Raw genomic sequence first — 19154 nt, forward strand, 5'->3', positions numbered from 1 at the left:
TCGAGAAAATGAACTTTGACTTCTCTAACCCCAAACCCCCAGCCGGGTATGCTTGGAATGCTTCACAAACATTCCCGGAAGTCTCGCGATGTTGCGCGTTGGTTTATAAACTCTAGTAGCACGGTTTACAGTATTCATTTAGTAGGGTATACATTAAATAATATAAGTAACTTAATGCAAGGGTCTCTTTTGTCTACAAATTGGCTAAGAATTTAGACATTTTGATATTCCAAGTCTAATGTTTGTGTAAACTTGCAAGGTTATTATAGGATAGAATGAAAGGTATCTAGTCCCCATTGGCTCAATATGCTAGTCAATACTGAATAAATATGTTTCAGTTTTTTCCCATTGTGAAAAGGTATTTAGAAATTGAAATGATTGATATTATAGCAAAAACATGTAGAGCCTATCTGGCAACAGTTAAATGACCATGCTGCTGACCAAGAAGAGGCTTATGAGCTTTGCTGGTCACTTGACTTCACAAACAATGAGGTCTTTATGATCAAAGAGGGAAATTGCCTCACTAATGAAAATGGGTGAAATCCCATATTTCCATATTATATTCTACCTCTTATTTTTTAGTTTTTGTACATGGTTTTAGATCAAAATAATGGATAGTCAACCTCAGTGGAGAGTGCAATTTCTTAACTTGTTTCACATCAGCTTGAGGTAAATGTACTGCATAGGCCTACTGGTAGCACAGAGTAAAATAATGTTGATGTGTGCTGTCAAACGCCCTTGTGATAATTATACAGCCTAGGCTACAATGGAATCACACATTAGAACTGCTGTGTGCCCTTGGCTGTTACCAGGCCATAAAGAGCCTAGGTTTTTTAATCCATAACTAGGTTGCAGTTGCCTAACTTTCATTAATGGTGCCTATTGAATGTTCTGGCTCAATGAACCAAAAATGGATAGTAATGAAGAGTCTTCAGAATTAAAGAAAAGGGTAGGCATAACAGATTTTCTTTATTTATTGATATAATGACAAATAAAAAATGTTGCCTGTTTGATGACGATATCCACACAGAATGGATTATCTGTAACCGGTGTGTGAGAGAGGAATGCCTTTCACACAGTCATAATCAATGGTTGCTGTGTAAAGAGTGCAGAATGAACTTAGACTGTAATTCGATGTTATGCTCAGACGATGGGACACTGATTAAAACAACTGATCAATTGTATTATAATCAGTATATTTTCTGCGCATCCAACCACATTCTCGAAAGGCACTCTGCTTAAGGATGAGTACGCTAGAGCAAACTTTGCACTTGTAAGATAAATGTATTTTGCTTGACAGCAAAATCTATACATTAAACAAAGTATAGGACTCAAAATGACTAAAAGAGATACGGAATATCAACCTTTGCTTGAAGGTATCACAGAAACAAAACAGAAAATTAAGGTACGTATAATAATACAATAACAATGTGTTATTACTATATTAGTAATAATAATGACAACAGTAATAACAGTAATGATAATTTATTATAATTACTACTATTATGATTACTATTATTATTATTACAATTGCTTGTAATGACAGTTTAAAAGAGAATTATAGGTTACATAAATGTATTATAATGCATATCAACTAAGCCCACTGTTTTAAGTGTCCTTCATCTGCAAATGGGGCCTGAAATGATTATTAACTTATTTAAAGAAACCTATAGTTTACTTCATTGTCTACACTTGGCTATTGTAATTAATAACCTTAGCTAAAATATAGGTGATCTGTACTTGTGCCTCATTTGAACTTCTGAAAGCTATCTAATAGTAAAATATGATAATGATTAGGCTGCTCTTGTTGAAGGTATCCTTTTTCTGTTAATAATGAATGTTGAAGAGTACTACTGCACAGATTCTGTACATATTATGGAATGCTAATCCACCAATTATGTGTGTTATTGGTTTCAGTGTCCTAACACATCCCTTCTACTGGCAATTTGTGCAGCTTGCATCGGTGGAACCTTTCAATATGGTTATAATATTTCCATCATCAATTCCCCCACCAAGGTAACACATTATTGTCAATATTTGTCTACTTAAATTGACTATACGTAGATAGCTAAAGAGGAGAGGTTTAGTTGTTATTGAACTGATGAGATGATGATGAGGACATTGGATAATAATTTGTATTTTTCCCTCATTGAACCATGCCTGTGTGTTCAGAAAACAGTCACAGTCACATGCAACCCTGGTGACGATATTCCATTTCAATCTTAGGTCACACTACAAGGGAATCTTGACTAATCATTTGAGTAAAAAAAATGTGAATTCTACCATGTAATTTCAGTAGCCTTGTGTAACTGTTGTGTAACTGTTGTGTGGTTGGTACATTTCTCACACACATTCAGGGGCACAGATGTAGGATTTTAATTTGATCTATATGTTCACAACAAAATAATCCTGCATTAACAGGATTTGAACATTTAGCGCATAATGTTGCTTGATCGGTGGTTATGCTATTAGCTGTATTGCCAAAAGTAGGTTACATGAAAAGTACAATACTATTAATATAACTGTAGGTTTTCAATGAATTTATGTAAATCAAAGCTCATCAGCATTTCCTGCAGTGCAGGAAGATTCTCAGCAACAAAACAGTGATCGAATTAAGATCTTACAACTGTATAATAATACTAAAATAATGCAAATTATGATTACATTCCAGCTGTGAGCAATGCCTTCTCTTTTCAAGGCAGTATTGAGTAAGGGATGCCTTCTTTGTCCAGTCTGTGCAGAATTTCATCAACCAAACCTGGCTGGAGCGCTATGAAGAGAACATCTCAGAGCAATACCTCACTCTACTGTGGTCCAGCATCGTGTCCATTTTCACAATAGGTGGATTTATTGGAGCGACTATTGGTGGAACACTGGCAATTAGATTTGGGAGGTATAGAGAAGTGTTTTGTTAATAGTGGCTACTGGCTATAATTCCCATTTGGATATTTGTGTCAGTCCCCAATTTTACACATAGGCTATTATTACTATTTTAGCTATATCCATTTGACTGTAAGTATTTTTTCTATCCGAACAAGGCACTTTCAATAAATGTTGTATTAATGGCAAATATTCTCTATACCCTGATGCAGACAGCTTGTCTGTTGAAACATTGGATATTAGGTTATTCAATTATTGCATCTGAGCTCCTAGAGTGTACGGCTCTCCTTTAATTTTTCAAATATTCTCTGTGTCACAGAAAAGGGACACTGATGATGAACAATGCATTTGCCTTACTGGCTGCTCTGTTGATGGGCCTGAGCTATCCCACTGGATTATTTGAACTGCTCATAATTGGACGATTTTTCACAGGAGTAAATGCGGGTAAATATGTCAGTTAGTTAGTCAAGTGAAGTGTTGACATCAGCAGTTTGCAGTCTTTATTTCTAAGATGAGTGTGTTGAAAAATATAGATGTATTGAAGGTTCTGTCTTGCTTGTAAGTCAATGTGCCGCACTTTGTTTTAACAATCTGCTGATTTGCAGGCATTGGCATATGCGTTCAGCCACTGTATCTGGGGGAAATCGCCCCAAGAGCACTTCGTGGCGCCATGGCGATGGGGACCTCTATTTTCATCACTGGGGGCATCCTTACTGGACAGGTGATTGGGCTTAAGTAAGTTAAGATCATCCTGGACTAAAACCTACCTCGCAGAGTACTTTGAAATGAAGACTGTGTATAATGTCTTGTCTGCGTTCCCACACTAAATGTGTCTATGATCCTGCAGTGAGCTCCTGGGTAAAGAAGAGTACTGGCCCATCCTACTCTCCACCACCTGTATCCCAGCGTTCCTGCAGCTCCTCATACTACCCTGGTTCCCAGAGAGCCCTCGCTACCTGCTGATCGACAGAGGGGATGACGTTGGATGTGGAACCGGTATGTTTCAATCACATGTAAAAATCCCTCTCACCTAGGAACTGACAAATTGTCTTAAAAAAACATGAATCGTGCTTTACACTATTTTGACAGAAAAAAAGTTGTTTCAGTGACAAAGTAGGAAGGAACAAAGTGTGCAAACCTATATCGTAACCTACAATCATTGATCTAAAAAAGAGAGCTGAGCTGTGTCACTCTCAGTCCCTGAACATTGATTTGACATGGTGCACAGGGTGGAAACTTTGGAGAGGGTGATCATTCCACCTTTATCTCAGATCAGAAGGGTCGGAACTCTGAAACATCAATTGCACAAATATTTCCCCTTGAGACTTACTGGGTCAAGCATATGACTGCAGTACATACTATAACAGAAGGTTACACTGCTAGGCAATGTCTCTCTAGTCACACAATCCTTGATTCTTAAAGAAATATTACTGTGTATCCCACTGTGTCTGATTTCGTTGGCTGGGTGAATGAGTGGATTCCTGTTTGTTATGAGTGTGAGGGATAACAAATTAGCCGTGGAGAGGAGAGGGACCATGTGAGCTGTGTCTTGTGTTCCTTGTGGACAGCGATGAAGCAACTCCACGGCACAGATAACTTTGACCGCGAGCGGGAGGACATGGAGAGAGAGAGGATCAGCGCTATGGGGATCAAACCCAAAAAGCCCTGGGAGCTGTTCATGGACCGCAGCCTCCGCTGGCAAGTCCTCACCATCATCGTGATCAACGCCGCCCAGCAGCTCAACGGCATCAACGCTGTACGTCAGCAGCAGACCAATTCACCACATGACCCTATGAGCCCTCAGGGCTGCAACGTTTCTCAGTATAAACTCAAGTCAGCTAAGATGAGAAGATGTTGGTTTAAATGTACAATATTCCATTCAGTTAGAACCCTTTTGGGTTTCATGTAGAACCCTTTCCACAGAGGGTTCTAGATGGAACCCCAAAAGGTTCTACCTAGTACCAAAATGGATTCTACAAAGGGTTCTCCTATGGGGACAGTCAAAGAACCATTTTAGGTTCTGGCACTTTTTTTCCTAAGAGTGTATGTATACCCTGTATAGTCTATATACTCTATAACAACTTGCATGTCCTGGAGGCTATTTGAACTTAACGCGAGAGTTCTGTAAATGGAATATTGTACACAGAGGGTTCTACCTGGAACCAAAAAGGGTTCTAACTGGAACCGAAAAGGGTTCTCCTATGGAGACAGCCAAAGAACCCTTTTGAAAGCTTATTTTTGTCAGAGTGTAGGGTATGGTATACACTATACAATATAGGGTATAGTATGAAGCCCCTGTGTTTAATTAGTTTTCTATAACTCTCTCTCTCGTTCTCTCGCTCTTGAAGATTTATTTCTATACAGATTATGTGTTTGAGGAGGCTGGAATTCCAGAGGTTAACATACCCTACGTAACTGTGGGCACAGGAGCCTGTGAATGCCTCACTGCCCTTACCTGTGTAAGTGTCAACTATTGCTCAGAGTACAGATACTTTATATCCAAGTATTTAGAAGCATGCATGGAGTATATTGCGTATTGTCACGCAACCCCATGCCTCTTTTCCACATGACTGATCACAAATTGCATCATGCCATGGTGGTATTCCCACAATACTGTTCTCATAGAACATATTTATTCTGATTTACAGTTCCTTGCAAAAGTATTCATACTCCTTGGATTTCTTCACATTTTATTGTGCTACAAAGTCGGATTCAAATGGATTTCATTGTAATTTTCTGTCAACAATCCACACAAAATACTATTTTTATTGTATTTTTTAGACTAATAGAAATGAAATAACAAAAATATGGTCATTACATAACTACTCAGCTCCCTGAGTCAATACATGTTAAAATCACATTTGGCAGCGATCTGGATTGTGCAACATTTTCCCATTATTCTTTTCATAATTATTCAAGCTCTGTCAAGATGTTGGGGATCATGGCTAGAAAGCAATTTTCAAGTCTTGCCATATATTTTCAAGCAGATTTAAGTCAAAACTGTAACTTGGCTACTCAGGAACATTACTGTATTCTTGATAAGCTACTCCAGTGTATATTTGGCCTTTTGTTGGAGGTTATTGTCCTGCTGAAAGGTGAATTCCTCTCCCAGTGTCTGGTATAAAGCAGACTGAAGCAGGTTTTCCTCCAGGATTTTGCCTGTGCTTAGCAGCATCCCATTTTTTTAAATCCTGACAAACTCCCCAGTATTTGCCAAGCATACCCATACCATGATGCAGCCACCAACATGCTTGAAAATAAGGAGGTAGTTACTCAGTGATGTGTTGTTGTGTTGGATTTGCCCCAAACAAAAGGCTTTGAATTTAGGCCAAAAAGTTGATTCCTTTTCCATGTTTTTTTTGCAGTATTGCAGTATGTTTTTTTTGCAGTATTACTTTAGTGCGTTGTTGCATACAGGATGCATGTTTGGGATTTTTTTTTATGCTGTATATTTGTATTCAACTTTTCACTCTGTCATTTAAGTCATTATTGTGGAGTCAGTACAATGTCGTTGATCAACCTTCAGTTTTCTCCCATCACAGCCACTGAACTCTGTAACTGTTTTAAAATCACAAATGACCTCATGGTAACATCACTGAGAAGTTTAATTCCTCTCCTGCAGCTCAGTTCAGAAGGATGACTATCTTTGATGTGTCTGGGTGGTTTAATACATAATCCACAGCATAATCATTAACTTTACCATGCTTAAAGAGATATTCAATGTCTGATTTGTTATTGTTACCATCTACCAATCATCTCCCTTCTCAATGAGGCTTTCGAAAAGCTCCCTGGTCTTTGTAGTTAAATCTGTGCTTGAAATTCAATACTTTATTGGGGGACCTTACAGATGTTGTATGCATGGGGGACAGAGGAAGAGTTAGTTATGTCAACCCCTATTATTTCACACAGAGTGAGTTCATGTAACTTGTGTGGTTTGTTAAGCCAAATTGTCACGTCCTGACCTTAGAAAGCTGTTATTTTCTATGGTAGAGTAGGTCAGGGCATGACAGGGGGGTTTTCTAGTTTAGTTTTTCTATGTTGTCAGGTTCCAGTTTTGTATTTCTATGTTGGGTTTTGTTTGGGATGATCTTCAATTAGAGGCAGCTGGTCCTCGTTGTCTCTAATTGGAGATCATACTTAAGTAGGGTTTTTTTCCACCTGGGTTTGTGGGAGATTATCTTTGAGTCAGTGTATGTTTCACCTCTGCGTCACGGTTTGTTGTTTTTGTTATTCAGTTATTTATATGTATTGCATAGTTTCACAGTGTAAATCAAATGTGGAACGACACACACGCTGCACTTTGGTTCGCTCCTCCTTTCGACAACCGTGACAGAATCTCCCACCACCAAAGGACCAAGCAGCGTGCCCAGGAGAAACAGGAATGGACTTCAGAGGAAATTCTGGACGGGAAAGGACCCTGGAGTCAGGCTGGGGAGTATCGCCGTCCGAAAGAGGAGATTGAGGCAGCTAAAGCGGAGCGGCGATATTACGAGGCACTATACCAACCACGAGGCAAGTGCGAGAGGCAGCCCCCCCCCAAGACGGGGAGATTGGCAGAGTCAGGTTGGAGACCTGAGCCAACTCCCCGTGCTTACTGTGGGGAACGAGTGACGAAGCAAGCACCGTGTTATGCGGTGATGCACACTGTGTCGCCAGTGCGCATTCACAGGCCGGTGCGATCTGTGCCCGCGCCCCGCATTTGTCGAGCTAGGTTGAGCATCCAGCCAGGACGGGTTGTGCCAGCTCTATGCTCGAGACCTCCAGTACGCCTCCACGGCCCAGTATATCCAGTGCGCCTGCCCAGTCCGGGGTGTCCTGTTCCTGCTCCCCGCACTCGCCCTGAGGTGCGTGTTACCAGTCTGGCGCCACCTGTGCCAGCCCCACGCATCAGGCCTCCAGTGCGCCTGCCCAGTCCGGGGTGTCCTGTTCCTGCTCCCCGCACTCGCCCTGAGGTGCGTGTTACCAGTCGGGCGCCACCTGTGCCACCCCCACGCATCAGGCCTCCAGTGCGCATTCCCAGTCCAGAGCTTCCGGCGACAGTTTCCAGTCCGGAACCCCCGGCGACAGTTTCCAGTCCGGAACCCCCGGCGACAGTTTCCAGTCCGGAACCCCCGGCGACAGTTCCCAGTCCGGAACCCCCGGCGACAGTTCCCAGTCCGGAACCCCCGGCGACAGTTCCCAGTCCGGAACCCCCGGCGACAGTTCCCAGTCCGGAACCCCCAGCGGCGGTCTGCAGCACAGAGCCTCCGGCGACGATCTACGGTCCGGTTCCTCCGACAACGATCCGGTCCGGGGGCACAAAAGCAGAGGGATCAGCGGGCGGAGCGGGGGTTACGCCCCGAGGATCCGCTGGATGAGAAGGTTCTGCCTACTGCACCAGAGCCGCCATAGACATTTGTCACCCTCCGTAACCATCCCTTTTTTTGGGAGGGGGGTTATTTTGTTGCGTTCGGAGTCCGCACCTTTGGGGGGGGTACTGTCACGTCCTGACCTTAGAAAGCTGTTATTTTCTATGGTAGAGTAGGTCAGGGCGTGACAGGGGGGGTTTTCTAGTTTAGTTTTTCTATGTTGTCAGGTTCTAGTTTTGTATTTCTATGTTGGGTTTTGTTTGGGATGATCTCCAATTAGAGGCAGCTGGTCCTCGTCTCTAATTGGAGATCATACTTAAGTAGGGTTTTTTTCCACCTGGGTTTGTGGGAGATTATCTTTGAGTCAGTGTATGTTTCACCTCTGCGTCACGGTTTGTTGTTTTTGTTATTTATATGTATTGCATAGTTTCACAGTGTAAATAAAATGTGGAACAACACACATGCTGCACTTTGGTCCGCTCCTCTTTTCGACAACCGTGACACAAATTTTACTCCTTAACTAATTTAGGTTTGCCTGAACAAAGGGGCTGAATACTATACTTTAGTTATACCATTTTTATTAACCTTTAACTAAGATTTTTCCCACTTTGACATTACAGATTATTTTGAGTAGATTCAATTTAATTCAATTTTAATTCCACTTTTAACACAAAATGTGAAGAAATCCAAGGGTTATGAATACATTTGCAAGGCACTGAATGTTACTATTCATCCGATGGATTAACATACAGTTCATTCAGAAAGTATTCAGACCCCTTCACATTTTGTTACATTACCGCCTTAATTCCAAAACTGATGAAATAAAAAAAATCCTCAATCTACACACAATATCACATGACAAAGCCAAAAAAACTGAAATACCTTATTTACATAAGTATTCAGAGCCTATGCTACGAGACGCAAAATTGAGCTCAGTTGTGTTTCCATTGATCATCCTTGAGATGTTTCTAAAACTTGATTGGAGTCCACCTGTGGTAAATTCAATTGATTGGACATGACTTGGAAAGGAAGACACCTGTCAATATAAGGTCCCACAGTTGACCGTGCATGTCAGAGCAAAATCCAAGCCATGAGGTTGAAGGATTGGTCCTTAGAGCTCTGAGACAGGATTGTGTTGAGGCACAGATCTGGGGATGGGCACCAAACAAATTCTGCAGCATTGAAGGTCCCCAAGAACACAGTGGCCTCCATCATTCTTAAATGGAAGAACTTTGGAACCACCAAGACTCTTCCTAGAGCTGGCCGCCGGGCCAAACTGAGCAATCGGCGGAGAACGGCCTTGGTCAGGGAGGTGACTAAGAACCTGATGGTTACTCTGACAGAGCTCCAGAGTTCCTCTGTGGAGAGGAACCTTCCAGAAGGACAACCATCTCTGCAGCAGTCCACCAATCAGTCCTTTATGGTAGAGTGGACAGACGGAAGCCACTCCTCAGTAAAAGGCATATGACAGCCCACTTGGAGTTTGCCAAAAGGCACCTAAAGGAATCTCAGACCATGAGAAACAAGATTCTCTGGTCTGATGAAACCAAGATTGAACTCTTTGGCCTGAATGCCAAGCGTCACGTCTGGAGGAAACCGGGCACCGCTCATCACCTGGCCAATACCATCCATACGGTGAAGCATGATGGTGGCAGAATCATGCTGTGGGGGTGTTTTTCAGCAGAAGGGACTGGGAGACTAGTCAGGATCAAGGGAAAGAGGAACAAAGCAAAGTACAGTGAGATCCTTGAAAACATGCTCCAGAGCTCTCAGGACCTTGGAAGAGGAACCTTCGCCACAGTCTGACAGGACAATGTCCCTAAGCACACAGCCAAGAAAACGCCAGAGTGGCTTTGGGACAAGTCTCTGAATATCCTTGAGTGGCCCAGCCAGAGCCCGGACTTGAACCCGATTGAACATCTCTGGAGAGACCTGAAAATAGCTGTGCAGCGACGCTCCCCTTCCAATCTGACAGAGTTTGAGAGGATCTGCAGAGAAGAATGGAAGAAACTCCCCAAATACAGGTGTGCCAAGCTTGTAGCATCATACCCAAGTAGACTTGAGGCTGTAATCGCTGCCAAATATGCTTCAACAAAGTACTGAGTAGTGTCTGAATACTTATGTAAATGTGATATTTCCGTTTTTTAAAATTATTTTTATACTTTTGCAAAAATTTCTGTTTTTGCTTTGTCATTATGGGTTATTGTGTGTAGATTGAGGGGGAAATAACAATTTAATCCATTTTAGAATAAGGCTATAACGTAAGAAAATGTGGAAAAAGTGAAGGTGTCTGAATATTTTCCGAATGCACTGTATTTAATGAAGATACCAGTGGTGTGATACTAGGTGTGACTGGAAACGTGTTAATTAGGTTGTTCAACTAAGAAGATCATATATTTCTCCACGGCTTGTCTGCTGGTATGTCATGTGAGTTGCTGTGTCTTTCAGGGCATGCTGATCGAATCTCTGGGACGAAAAGTGCTTATCATCGGAGGGTACACCCTTATGGCTTTCTGGTGTATTTGCTTCACTCTGACCCTCACCTTCCAAGTAAAGCATCTTTGATCTAACAATTCCATTTTGTGTGAATGTTTTAATCAGAAAAAGATACATGTATTGCACTTCTGCATTTTTAAATGTGACTTGCTAGTTTCTGTAATGTCAGCAATAGTATGTTTCTATACCCTTGTGTGTTACCATAAAAATAATGATATAAAATAAATCACGTTGGTGTTACCAACCCTGAATGTGGCTTAGGTGGCCACTTTGGGAACATTAGTTTGTTTATGATTTTATTGTTGTGTTCTTTCCTTGAACACAGGGAGCAGGCCCATGGATACCTTATCTTAGTATGGGATGCGTCTTTGCTTTCATACTGAGCTTTGGCATGGGACCAGGTAACCGACAGAACTTACGTATAACTAATCTATGCCAGTATGGTGTGATCTCGCAGCAATATTATTTATAATCTGATTATAAATCAATTTAAAACTAACACTTTAGCTCAGGTTTTAGGTCAATTCAGGAAGCACACTGAAATTCAAATTATTGTCAATGCTTTTCAATTAGAACATTTTGAATTGAAATTTGGTTTACTTTCTGAATTGACTGGAATTGAATGGAATTGACCCCAACCCTGCTATACCTTCACTTTGTCCTTTGCAGGTGGTGTGACAAACATCTTGATCACAGAGTTATTCACACAAACCACACGGCCTGCTGCGTACATGATCGGAGGGTCCGTGAACTGGCTCAGCTTCTTCTTCATTGGCATGGCGTTTCCATTTATTGTGGTAGGTTCCAACTGTTTCATGATACTTAACCTTTAAAATAAGGTGGTTACTGTTAGGTTATACGACTGACATGGAATTATGATATGGTTGTTTTGGGAGCTGGCTTTAGATGGATTTGGTCTGCTCTTCTACCCACACAGACTAAGTTGCAGCAGTATTGTTTCCTGGTGTTCTTGGTTGTTTGTGTCTTGGTGGCTGTATACATATTCCTGGTAGTCCCCGAGACAAAGAACAAAACCTTCCTGGAGATCCAAACAGAGTTCCAGTCTGGAGAAAAGAGGAAGGCTTCCAAAGCTGACCACAGCCCAAGGACAACAATGTTGTCAACCCCTCTGTGAAACACAGCTCCAGTGTTGCTACCACACTATGAATATCTCCCAGTCATGGATTTTTTTTTAAGTTCCAGAATGTTCATTCTTTGTCAGGGATCGTGATTTTGAAGAGTAAACATTATGATAACCGGAACACAGGAAACAACATTTGGTGCTGTTAATGTTAAGTCCAGATCCGCAACATATTGGATCCATTTTTACAAATATATAGGTTATAAACACTAATTATTTAAGGCTCAGTAGTTTAACATACTGGTAATATGGTATTAGCTGCTCAGGATTACATTAAGAATTTTACTGGAAAATGTGTTGACATTTGATTTATATCTGTATCTGCCAACATCTGTCAATTAACATTTTGAATGAATAAAATACATAAAAATGACTATCCTCCAAGTCCGTATTTCCAATAAAATCTGTCCACAACATGTCAGTCTCCTAAATGAACACATGGAGAGAGGCTTACAAGTTTGCAGCCCACTTTATATATGAGGCAGTCTATGATTTCAGGATTTACTGGACCATACCATACTCCCAACCAAATAATCTCCAAACAAACCAGCACTCAGTTCAATGTTTTTGTGCTTACACACTTACAGCATCATATTGTAGTGTAGTCATAATGTGTTACTTTACTTACTCAACATTTGAGGTTGGATTACCGAGATTAAAAATCAACAGAATCACAGCCATATGGCCAGGCCAGGGCATGTGATAATGAGGCTGTCTAGAAACTGAACAAAGGAATCATTCATGGTGTAACGGTCGTCGTATATACTGGACCAAGGCGCAGCGGGTTGAGTGCTCATTTGATCTTTTATTGAACACGTAACAAAACAAAACAAGAAAACATACGAACGAACAGTATTGCAGGCTAGCACAGCAGTGCAAAAACAACTTCCCACAAAGGGACAGGTGACAGGGCTACCTAAGTATGACTCTCAATCAGCAACAACGATGTTCCTGATTGAGAGCCATACCAGGCCAACACAGAAATACACAACATAGAAAACCATAGAAATACAAAACAAGAACATTACCCCAAAACCCCAGAACACATAAATCAAAACACCCCTCTTACATAAATACATATACCATTAAACCCCGAACCACATAAAACAAATACCCCTTGCCACGTCCTGACCAAACTACAATAAACAATAACCCCTTATACTGGTCAGGACGTGACACATGGTCAATAGGGCAAAAAATGCCATTGCAGCATTATAATATAATACAAGTGGTAATATTGAAATATAATAAAGAAATTAGCTAATGACAAAGTGAAAAAATGTTTTTAGAAATGTTTGCAAATATCTCCTTTACATAAGTATTCACACCCCTGAGTCAATACATTGCAGAAGCACCTTTGGCAGCGATGACAGCTGTGAGTCTTTCTGGGTAAGTCTAAGTAGCTTTCCACATCTGGATTGTGCAACATTTGCCCATTATTCTTAAAATAATTCTTCAAGCTCTGTCAAATTGGTTGTTGATCATTGCTAGACAACAATTTGCAGGTCTTGCCATAGATTTTCAAGTAGATTTAAGTCAAAACTGTCTGCCTTCTTGGTAAGCAACTTGTGTAGATTTGGCCTTGTGTTTTAGGTCAGTGGTTCCCAAACTGTGGGCAAGGGGGAGCGCTCCAACTGGCGCACTCAGTCCGGCTTTCAACTTACTAATAGAATGTAATAATAATAGAATGCACAAGGTACAATTGCGAAATTGGTTAGTGCAAACCTGCAAAATATTTTGCAAAACTGTTTGAACAGTTTGTGTCACGAACAGTGCTTGTGCCCATAGAACTAGACGTGGCGTGCGCACAAGGGGAGCGCGGGATGTTCCCCAATGCTGGAAGGGGGGCCTGAGTGAAAAAGTTTACGAACCCCTGTTTTAGGTTATTGTCCTGCTGAAAGGTGAATTCATCTCCCACTGTCTGGTGGAGAGCAGAATGAACCAAGTTTCTCTAGGATTTTGCGGTTTATTTTTATCATTAAAAACTCTCCAGTCCTTGACGATTACAAGCATACCCATAACATGATACAGCCACCACTATGATTGAAATTATGGAGAGTGGTACTCAGTAATGTGTTTTATTGGATTTGCCACAAATATAACATTTTGTATTCAGGACAAAAAGTGAATTGCTTTGCCACATTTTATGCAGTATTACTTTAGTGCCTTGTTGCAAACAGAATGCATGTTTTGGAATATTTATATTCTGTACAGGCTTCCTTCTTTTCACTCTGTCAATTAGGTTAGTATTGTGGAGTAACTACAATGTTGTTGATCTATCCTCAGTTTTCTCCTATCACAGCCATTAGGCATCCTTCACTCATGCTGCCAAACATACCCTCGTAAAACTGACTATCCTACCAATCCTTGACTTCGGTGATGTAATTTACAAAATAGCCTCCAACACTCTACTCAGCAAATTGGATGTAGTCTATCACAGTGCCATCCGTTTTTTCACCAAAGCCCCATATACTACCCACCAATGCGACCTGTATGCTCTCGTTGGCTGGCCCTCGCTACATATTCGTCGCCAAACACACTGGCTCCAGGTCATCTATAAGTCTTTGCTAGGTAAAGCCCCACCTTATCTCAGCTCACTGGTCACCATAGCAGCACACACCCGTAGCACGCGCTCCAGCAGGTATATTTCACTGGTCTTCCCCAAAGCCAAGTCCCCCTTTGGCCACCTTTCCTCCCAGTTCTCTGCCAATAACTGGAACGAATTGCAAAAATCACTGAAGCTGGAGTCTTATATCTCCCGCACTAACTTTAAGCATCAGCTGTCAGAGCAGCATACCGATCATTGCACCTGTACACAGCCCATTTGTAAATAGCACACCCAACTACCTCATCCCCATCTTGTTATTTTTTTTTTTGCTCCTTTGCACCCCAGTATCTCTACTTGCACATTCATCTTCTGCACATCTATTACTCCAGTGTTTAAATGATCATTTGTAATTACTTCGCCACTATGGCCTATTTATTGCCTTACCTCCCTAATCTTACTACATTTGCACACACTGTATATAGATTTTTCTATTGTGTTATTGACTGTACGTTTGTTTATCCCATGTGTAACTCTGTGTTGTTTGTCACACTGCTTTGCTTTATCTTGGCCAGGTCGCAGTTGTAAATGAGAACTTGTTCTCAACTGGCCTACCTGGTTAAATAAAGGTTAAATAAAAAAATAAAAACACTAACTGTTTTAAAGACCCCATTGGCCTCATTGTGAAATCCCTGAGCGGATTCCTTCCTCTCCGGCAACTGAGTTCAGAAGGAAGACTGCATCTTTGATGTGCAATATGGTGCAAAGGTGCAATATGCAGAAATCACTCCCCTTTTTCCTGGTTGCTAAAATTCAAATAGTTCACCTAATTTCAGTTTATGTGACAAAACAAGCAATGTGTAGTGTAGAGAATCATTTTACCATCTAAACCGATGCAAAATATATTTTCAATAACCAAAAAGATAGTATCTTCAGCTGTTAAAAACAGGAAGCATAGAAATAGCGCACATAGAACAGATCAACTGCTTCTTAGACTTGCTTTTGATGAGAATGACATTTCTATAACTCATATTTCTATGTGAATTTGGTCAGGTAGTCCAAAAAGTTACACATTACAGCTTTACATTTTATTTTGTGTAGATCAATTACAAAAAAAATAATTACAAAAAAATAATCGCTACTAAATCTATTTCAATCCCCCTTTGCAATGCAACAAAATGTGGAAAAAGTTCAAGGTGATGTAGACTTTTTATAGGAAGTGTATCTTGTGAAAGTACAGATACTCAAACTTTGTTTGACACCACACTCCACAAAGCAAGTCCTGCTGGCTCTAGTTTTATCTTATCTTGACTTTGCCCAGTCATATGGTCAGGTGCCGCAAAGGACCTAGAAAAACTGCAGCTGGCCCAGAACAGAGCGTCACGTTTCGCTATTCACTGCAATCAGAGGGCTAATACCAGTACTATGCATGCCAGTCTCTCTTGGCTAAAAGTAGAGGAGAGACTGACTGCATCACTTCTTGTTTTTCTAAGAAACATTAATGTGTTGAAAATTCCAAATTGTTTGCATAGTCAACTTACACACAACACTGATTTACCCCATCAGACATGCCACCAGGGTTTTTTTACAGTCCCCAAATCCAGAACAAATTCAAGAAGACGTACCGCCATGATTGCATAGAACTCTTCCGTCTCAGATTGCTCAAGTGAACAGAAAACCTGATTTAAAAAAAAACAGCTAAAGCAACACCTCATGGCACAATGCATCTTCCCTACTTGACCTAGATATTTTGTGTATGTACTGATATGTAGGCTGTATGAGACGTTTTAAATTGATCAAATCATATTCTTTAGTGGTCACATACACATGGTTAGCAGATATTATTGCGTGTAGCGAAATGCTTGTAGATAATTATATCCTTAAGGTGTTGTCTATTAATTAATGTTCTGTATAATGTAATGTTTCATGTTTTGAGTGGACCCCAAGAAGAGTAAGCTAATGGGATCGTAATAAAATACCAAACTGACGGTTTGTAACTTCCATAATGTTGTTTTTACAGCCATATGATCTACTTTTGAAAACTGAGCATAACCTGCAAATATTTACTTAGAAATGAGATGTAAACCGTTCTAACAACGATTTTATAGCCAATTGTTCTGTCGTTCTACTAACATGTACTTTTTTATAAAATCTAAAATGATCATGGGCAATCTGCTGCCAGTGTTGCCAATTTAGCGACATTGTCGCTATATTTAGCGAGTATTCAGACCCCTCTAGCAACACATTTTCAAAAAAGCGACTAGCTTCAAATCTAGCAACTCTTTCTGGTGTTATTGGAGACTTTTGGAGACTGACGTGAAAGCACCTATCGTTCTTACTCTTCTCAACGAGCAGCGGGTGCTGCCGTGGACCCCACCCCGTCCCAAAGCACTCACAGGCGGCCCAGTCCTCACGCATCAGTCCCTCCCAACAGCAGTCAGAGCAGGAGATATTCACCCCTCCGCGTCCAGACTGCAAATGAATCGCGCATGCAGGAAGCTGCCGTTGGCTCATCCCGCCCTGGTTTACATTAAAAAACAATTAACCTGAATTAGGGCCAGACTAGCTACCATAATTTTCTCACATTGACAGTTTTTTCTATTGTCTCTTTTTGGTCCATTTAGATCGTTAATGTAGATTGTATACATTTTTTTTTAATTTTATGTTATGGTTAAAAATGTTCATGTTTTACTGTGACTTGTTGTAGGCTCCTAAGTGGACCATAAGGTTAAAACCAAACCAAATCAAGAAAACTAAACCAAAAAATAATAATAATAATTTTAAAAAATTAAAACTAAGTAACTCCGCCAGATTGTCTTTTTAGGTCACTTTTAAAGGTCCCAAACCCGGATTAAGGAGTAGGGTTGGAATTGTGACATAAAAAAAAACAAGAATCGACACAACAAAGTTAATTTGTAGTTCTAAACATATTTAGGGTGTTTTGTACTCACTTTTTGTCTCTCCCACGATATTATTCCTCTCTCCTACAGCATCCATCACAATTACATGCACATGGTCAATTATGCAAATTAGGTGATGGGGTTATTTTGCGACTTCTAGCGACTTTTAGGACAGCCAATAGCTACTTTCCTTACTGAGGAGTTGGCAACACTGTCTGCTGCTAGTCCATCCATTGATTAGCCTAGCACGCACTGAGTATATGCTTGCACGGCTTTTGTTTGACTCACTTGGTGGCAGTGCTTGGTGGTGGCTAAGTAGTTTACAGTACCTAGTATCTAGTTAAGAATACAAATACGTTTATAATGGCTGGTAGAAAGGCATTAGAAGTGTATTTAGATTTGTCACAATGCTAGAGGCGTCACTACAGACCCTGGTTCGATTCCAGGCTGTATCACAACCGGCCGTGATTGGGAGTCCCATAGGGCGGTGCACAATTGGCCCAGTGTCGTTAGGGGTTGTCCGGGTTAGGCCGTCATCATGGGGTGGTAGGTAGCCTAGTGGTTAGAGCGTTGGTCTAGTAACCAGAAGGTTGCAAGATTGAATCCCCGAGCTGATAAAGTAAAAATCTGTCGTTCTGCCGTCATTGAAAATAAGAATTTGTTCTTAACTGACTTGCCTAGTTAAAAATAAATTAACATATCTCAACTTTTTATATATATAGGGGAGAATAGGACTCAGGACAAAACTCAATCCCATGCAGATGGTCGACAATGACTTTGTTCTGAGATAAGATTCTTAATTCACGGTCAGATCCTACTAGTTGAAGGGTTGAAAAATGTAAAATAAAAATACATTTCCTCTCCCTCATCTTGTTATAGTGATGCCATATTAAAATACCTGCCCACCAAATACAATGTCCCAAGTAACCGGTATCCCCGCCACCTGGAGAGGAGGGTGAGTGGATGAGTACACAGCCTGGCACCATACCAACACACGACCACATGCAGCCAAGGTCTTTATCATGGAGGTAAGGCTCGCTCATGGAACACACTGTATGCTTTATGGCAGGTAAAATGTAGCCTAGTCCCACTGCCACCATCTCTTTGCAGCCTAGATATTACACATAATTGCAATAGACTTTTGTAGGCAATGTTATAGCTGATGTTCTGTGTCTGTTGTTGCTGGCACACAATGCTGCTTTGTGGTCTAGGTTTTACTGCCCCGTATGACAGGGTAGCTCACAGACCCACTGAAGGTGGAGAGGGCTTTAGCAGACCTGGGTGACACTCTGGAGAAGCTGGAGAACATGTTCCTCAAGAGGCAGCCCTTCCTCTGTGGAGATGACATCAGCCTGGCTGACTTGCTGGCTGTGTGTGAACTCATGCAGGTGAGGAGCAGTGGACCAACTTCTCCAGCAGAGTTCAATCACTGGGTGAAGCATACACTTCTGCTGAAAATATGGTCCTACAACGCAGTCAAGGAACATTGTCTGTTTAACCACATACTACAGTATATTTAGATTTATGGATTGCTACCCATTTACAGAATCACGAGAGTCGGCCTAAATAAATTGACTGCTTGCTCTCAGCCCCTAGGTGGCGTTAGAGACATCCTGAAGGATCGCCCCAAGCTGTTGAGCTGGAAGAGTCCAGTGGGGGGCTCTTTTGACGAGGTACACACAGTGCTGTACCGTCTCTGGGACAGGTCCAATGCCAAGCTATGAAATAATCAGAATATGGTTTGATATAAAAGCTTGCACAATGATTAACAGCATCACTACTCACAGATTAATGCACTGATTATACTTTGTGCGGCCCTTGTTGACCTAGAGATTGTTCTGTTT

The 19154-nt window shown here is 41.1% G+C and overlaps 1 protein-coding gene and 1 pseudogene across 1 annotated transcript; both read left to right on the forward strand.

Moving 5' to 3' along the window:
• Positions 1-63: 63 nt before the first annotated feature.
• LOC106585651 (solute carrier family 2, facilitated glucose transporter member 11) lies at positions 64-12241 on the forward strand. The gene is made up of 12 exons (XM_014172080.3): positions 64-1405; positions 1918-2016; positions 2733-2893; positions 3200-3324; positions 3486-3615; positions 3728-3876; positions 4449-4636; positions 5229-5339; positions 10677-10778; positions 11050-11125; positions 11394-11521; positions 11662-12241. Exons 1-12 carry the CDS (start codon positions 1337-1339, stop codon positions 11857-11859), a joined length of 1536 nt encoding a protein of 511 aa, XP_014027555.1. The 5' UTR covers positions 64-1336; the 3' UTR covers positions 11860-12241.
• A 3347-nt stretch (positions 12242-15588) lies between these two features.
• On the forward strand, positions 15589-19034 carry LOC106585624 (glutathione S-transferase theta-1-like; annotated as a pseudogene).
• Positions 19035-19154: the final 120 nt, after the last annotated feature.

Source organism: Salmo salar, chromosome 24, assembly GCF_965601325.2.
Source record: "Salmo salar chromosome 24, fSalSal1, whole genome shotgun sequence".
In the NCBI taxonomy this organism is placed as follows: Eukaryota; Metazoa; Chordata; class Actinopteri; order Salmoniformes; family Salmonidae; genus Salmo; species Salmo salar.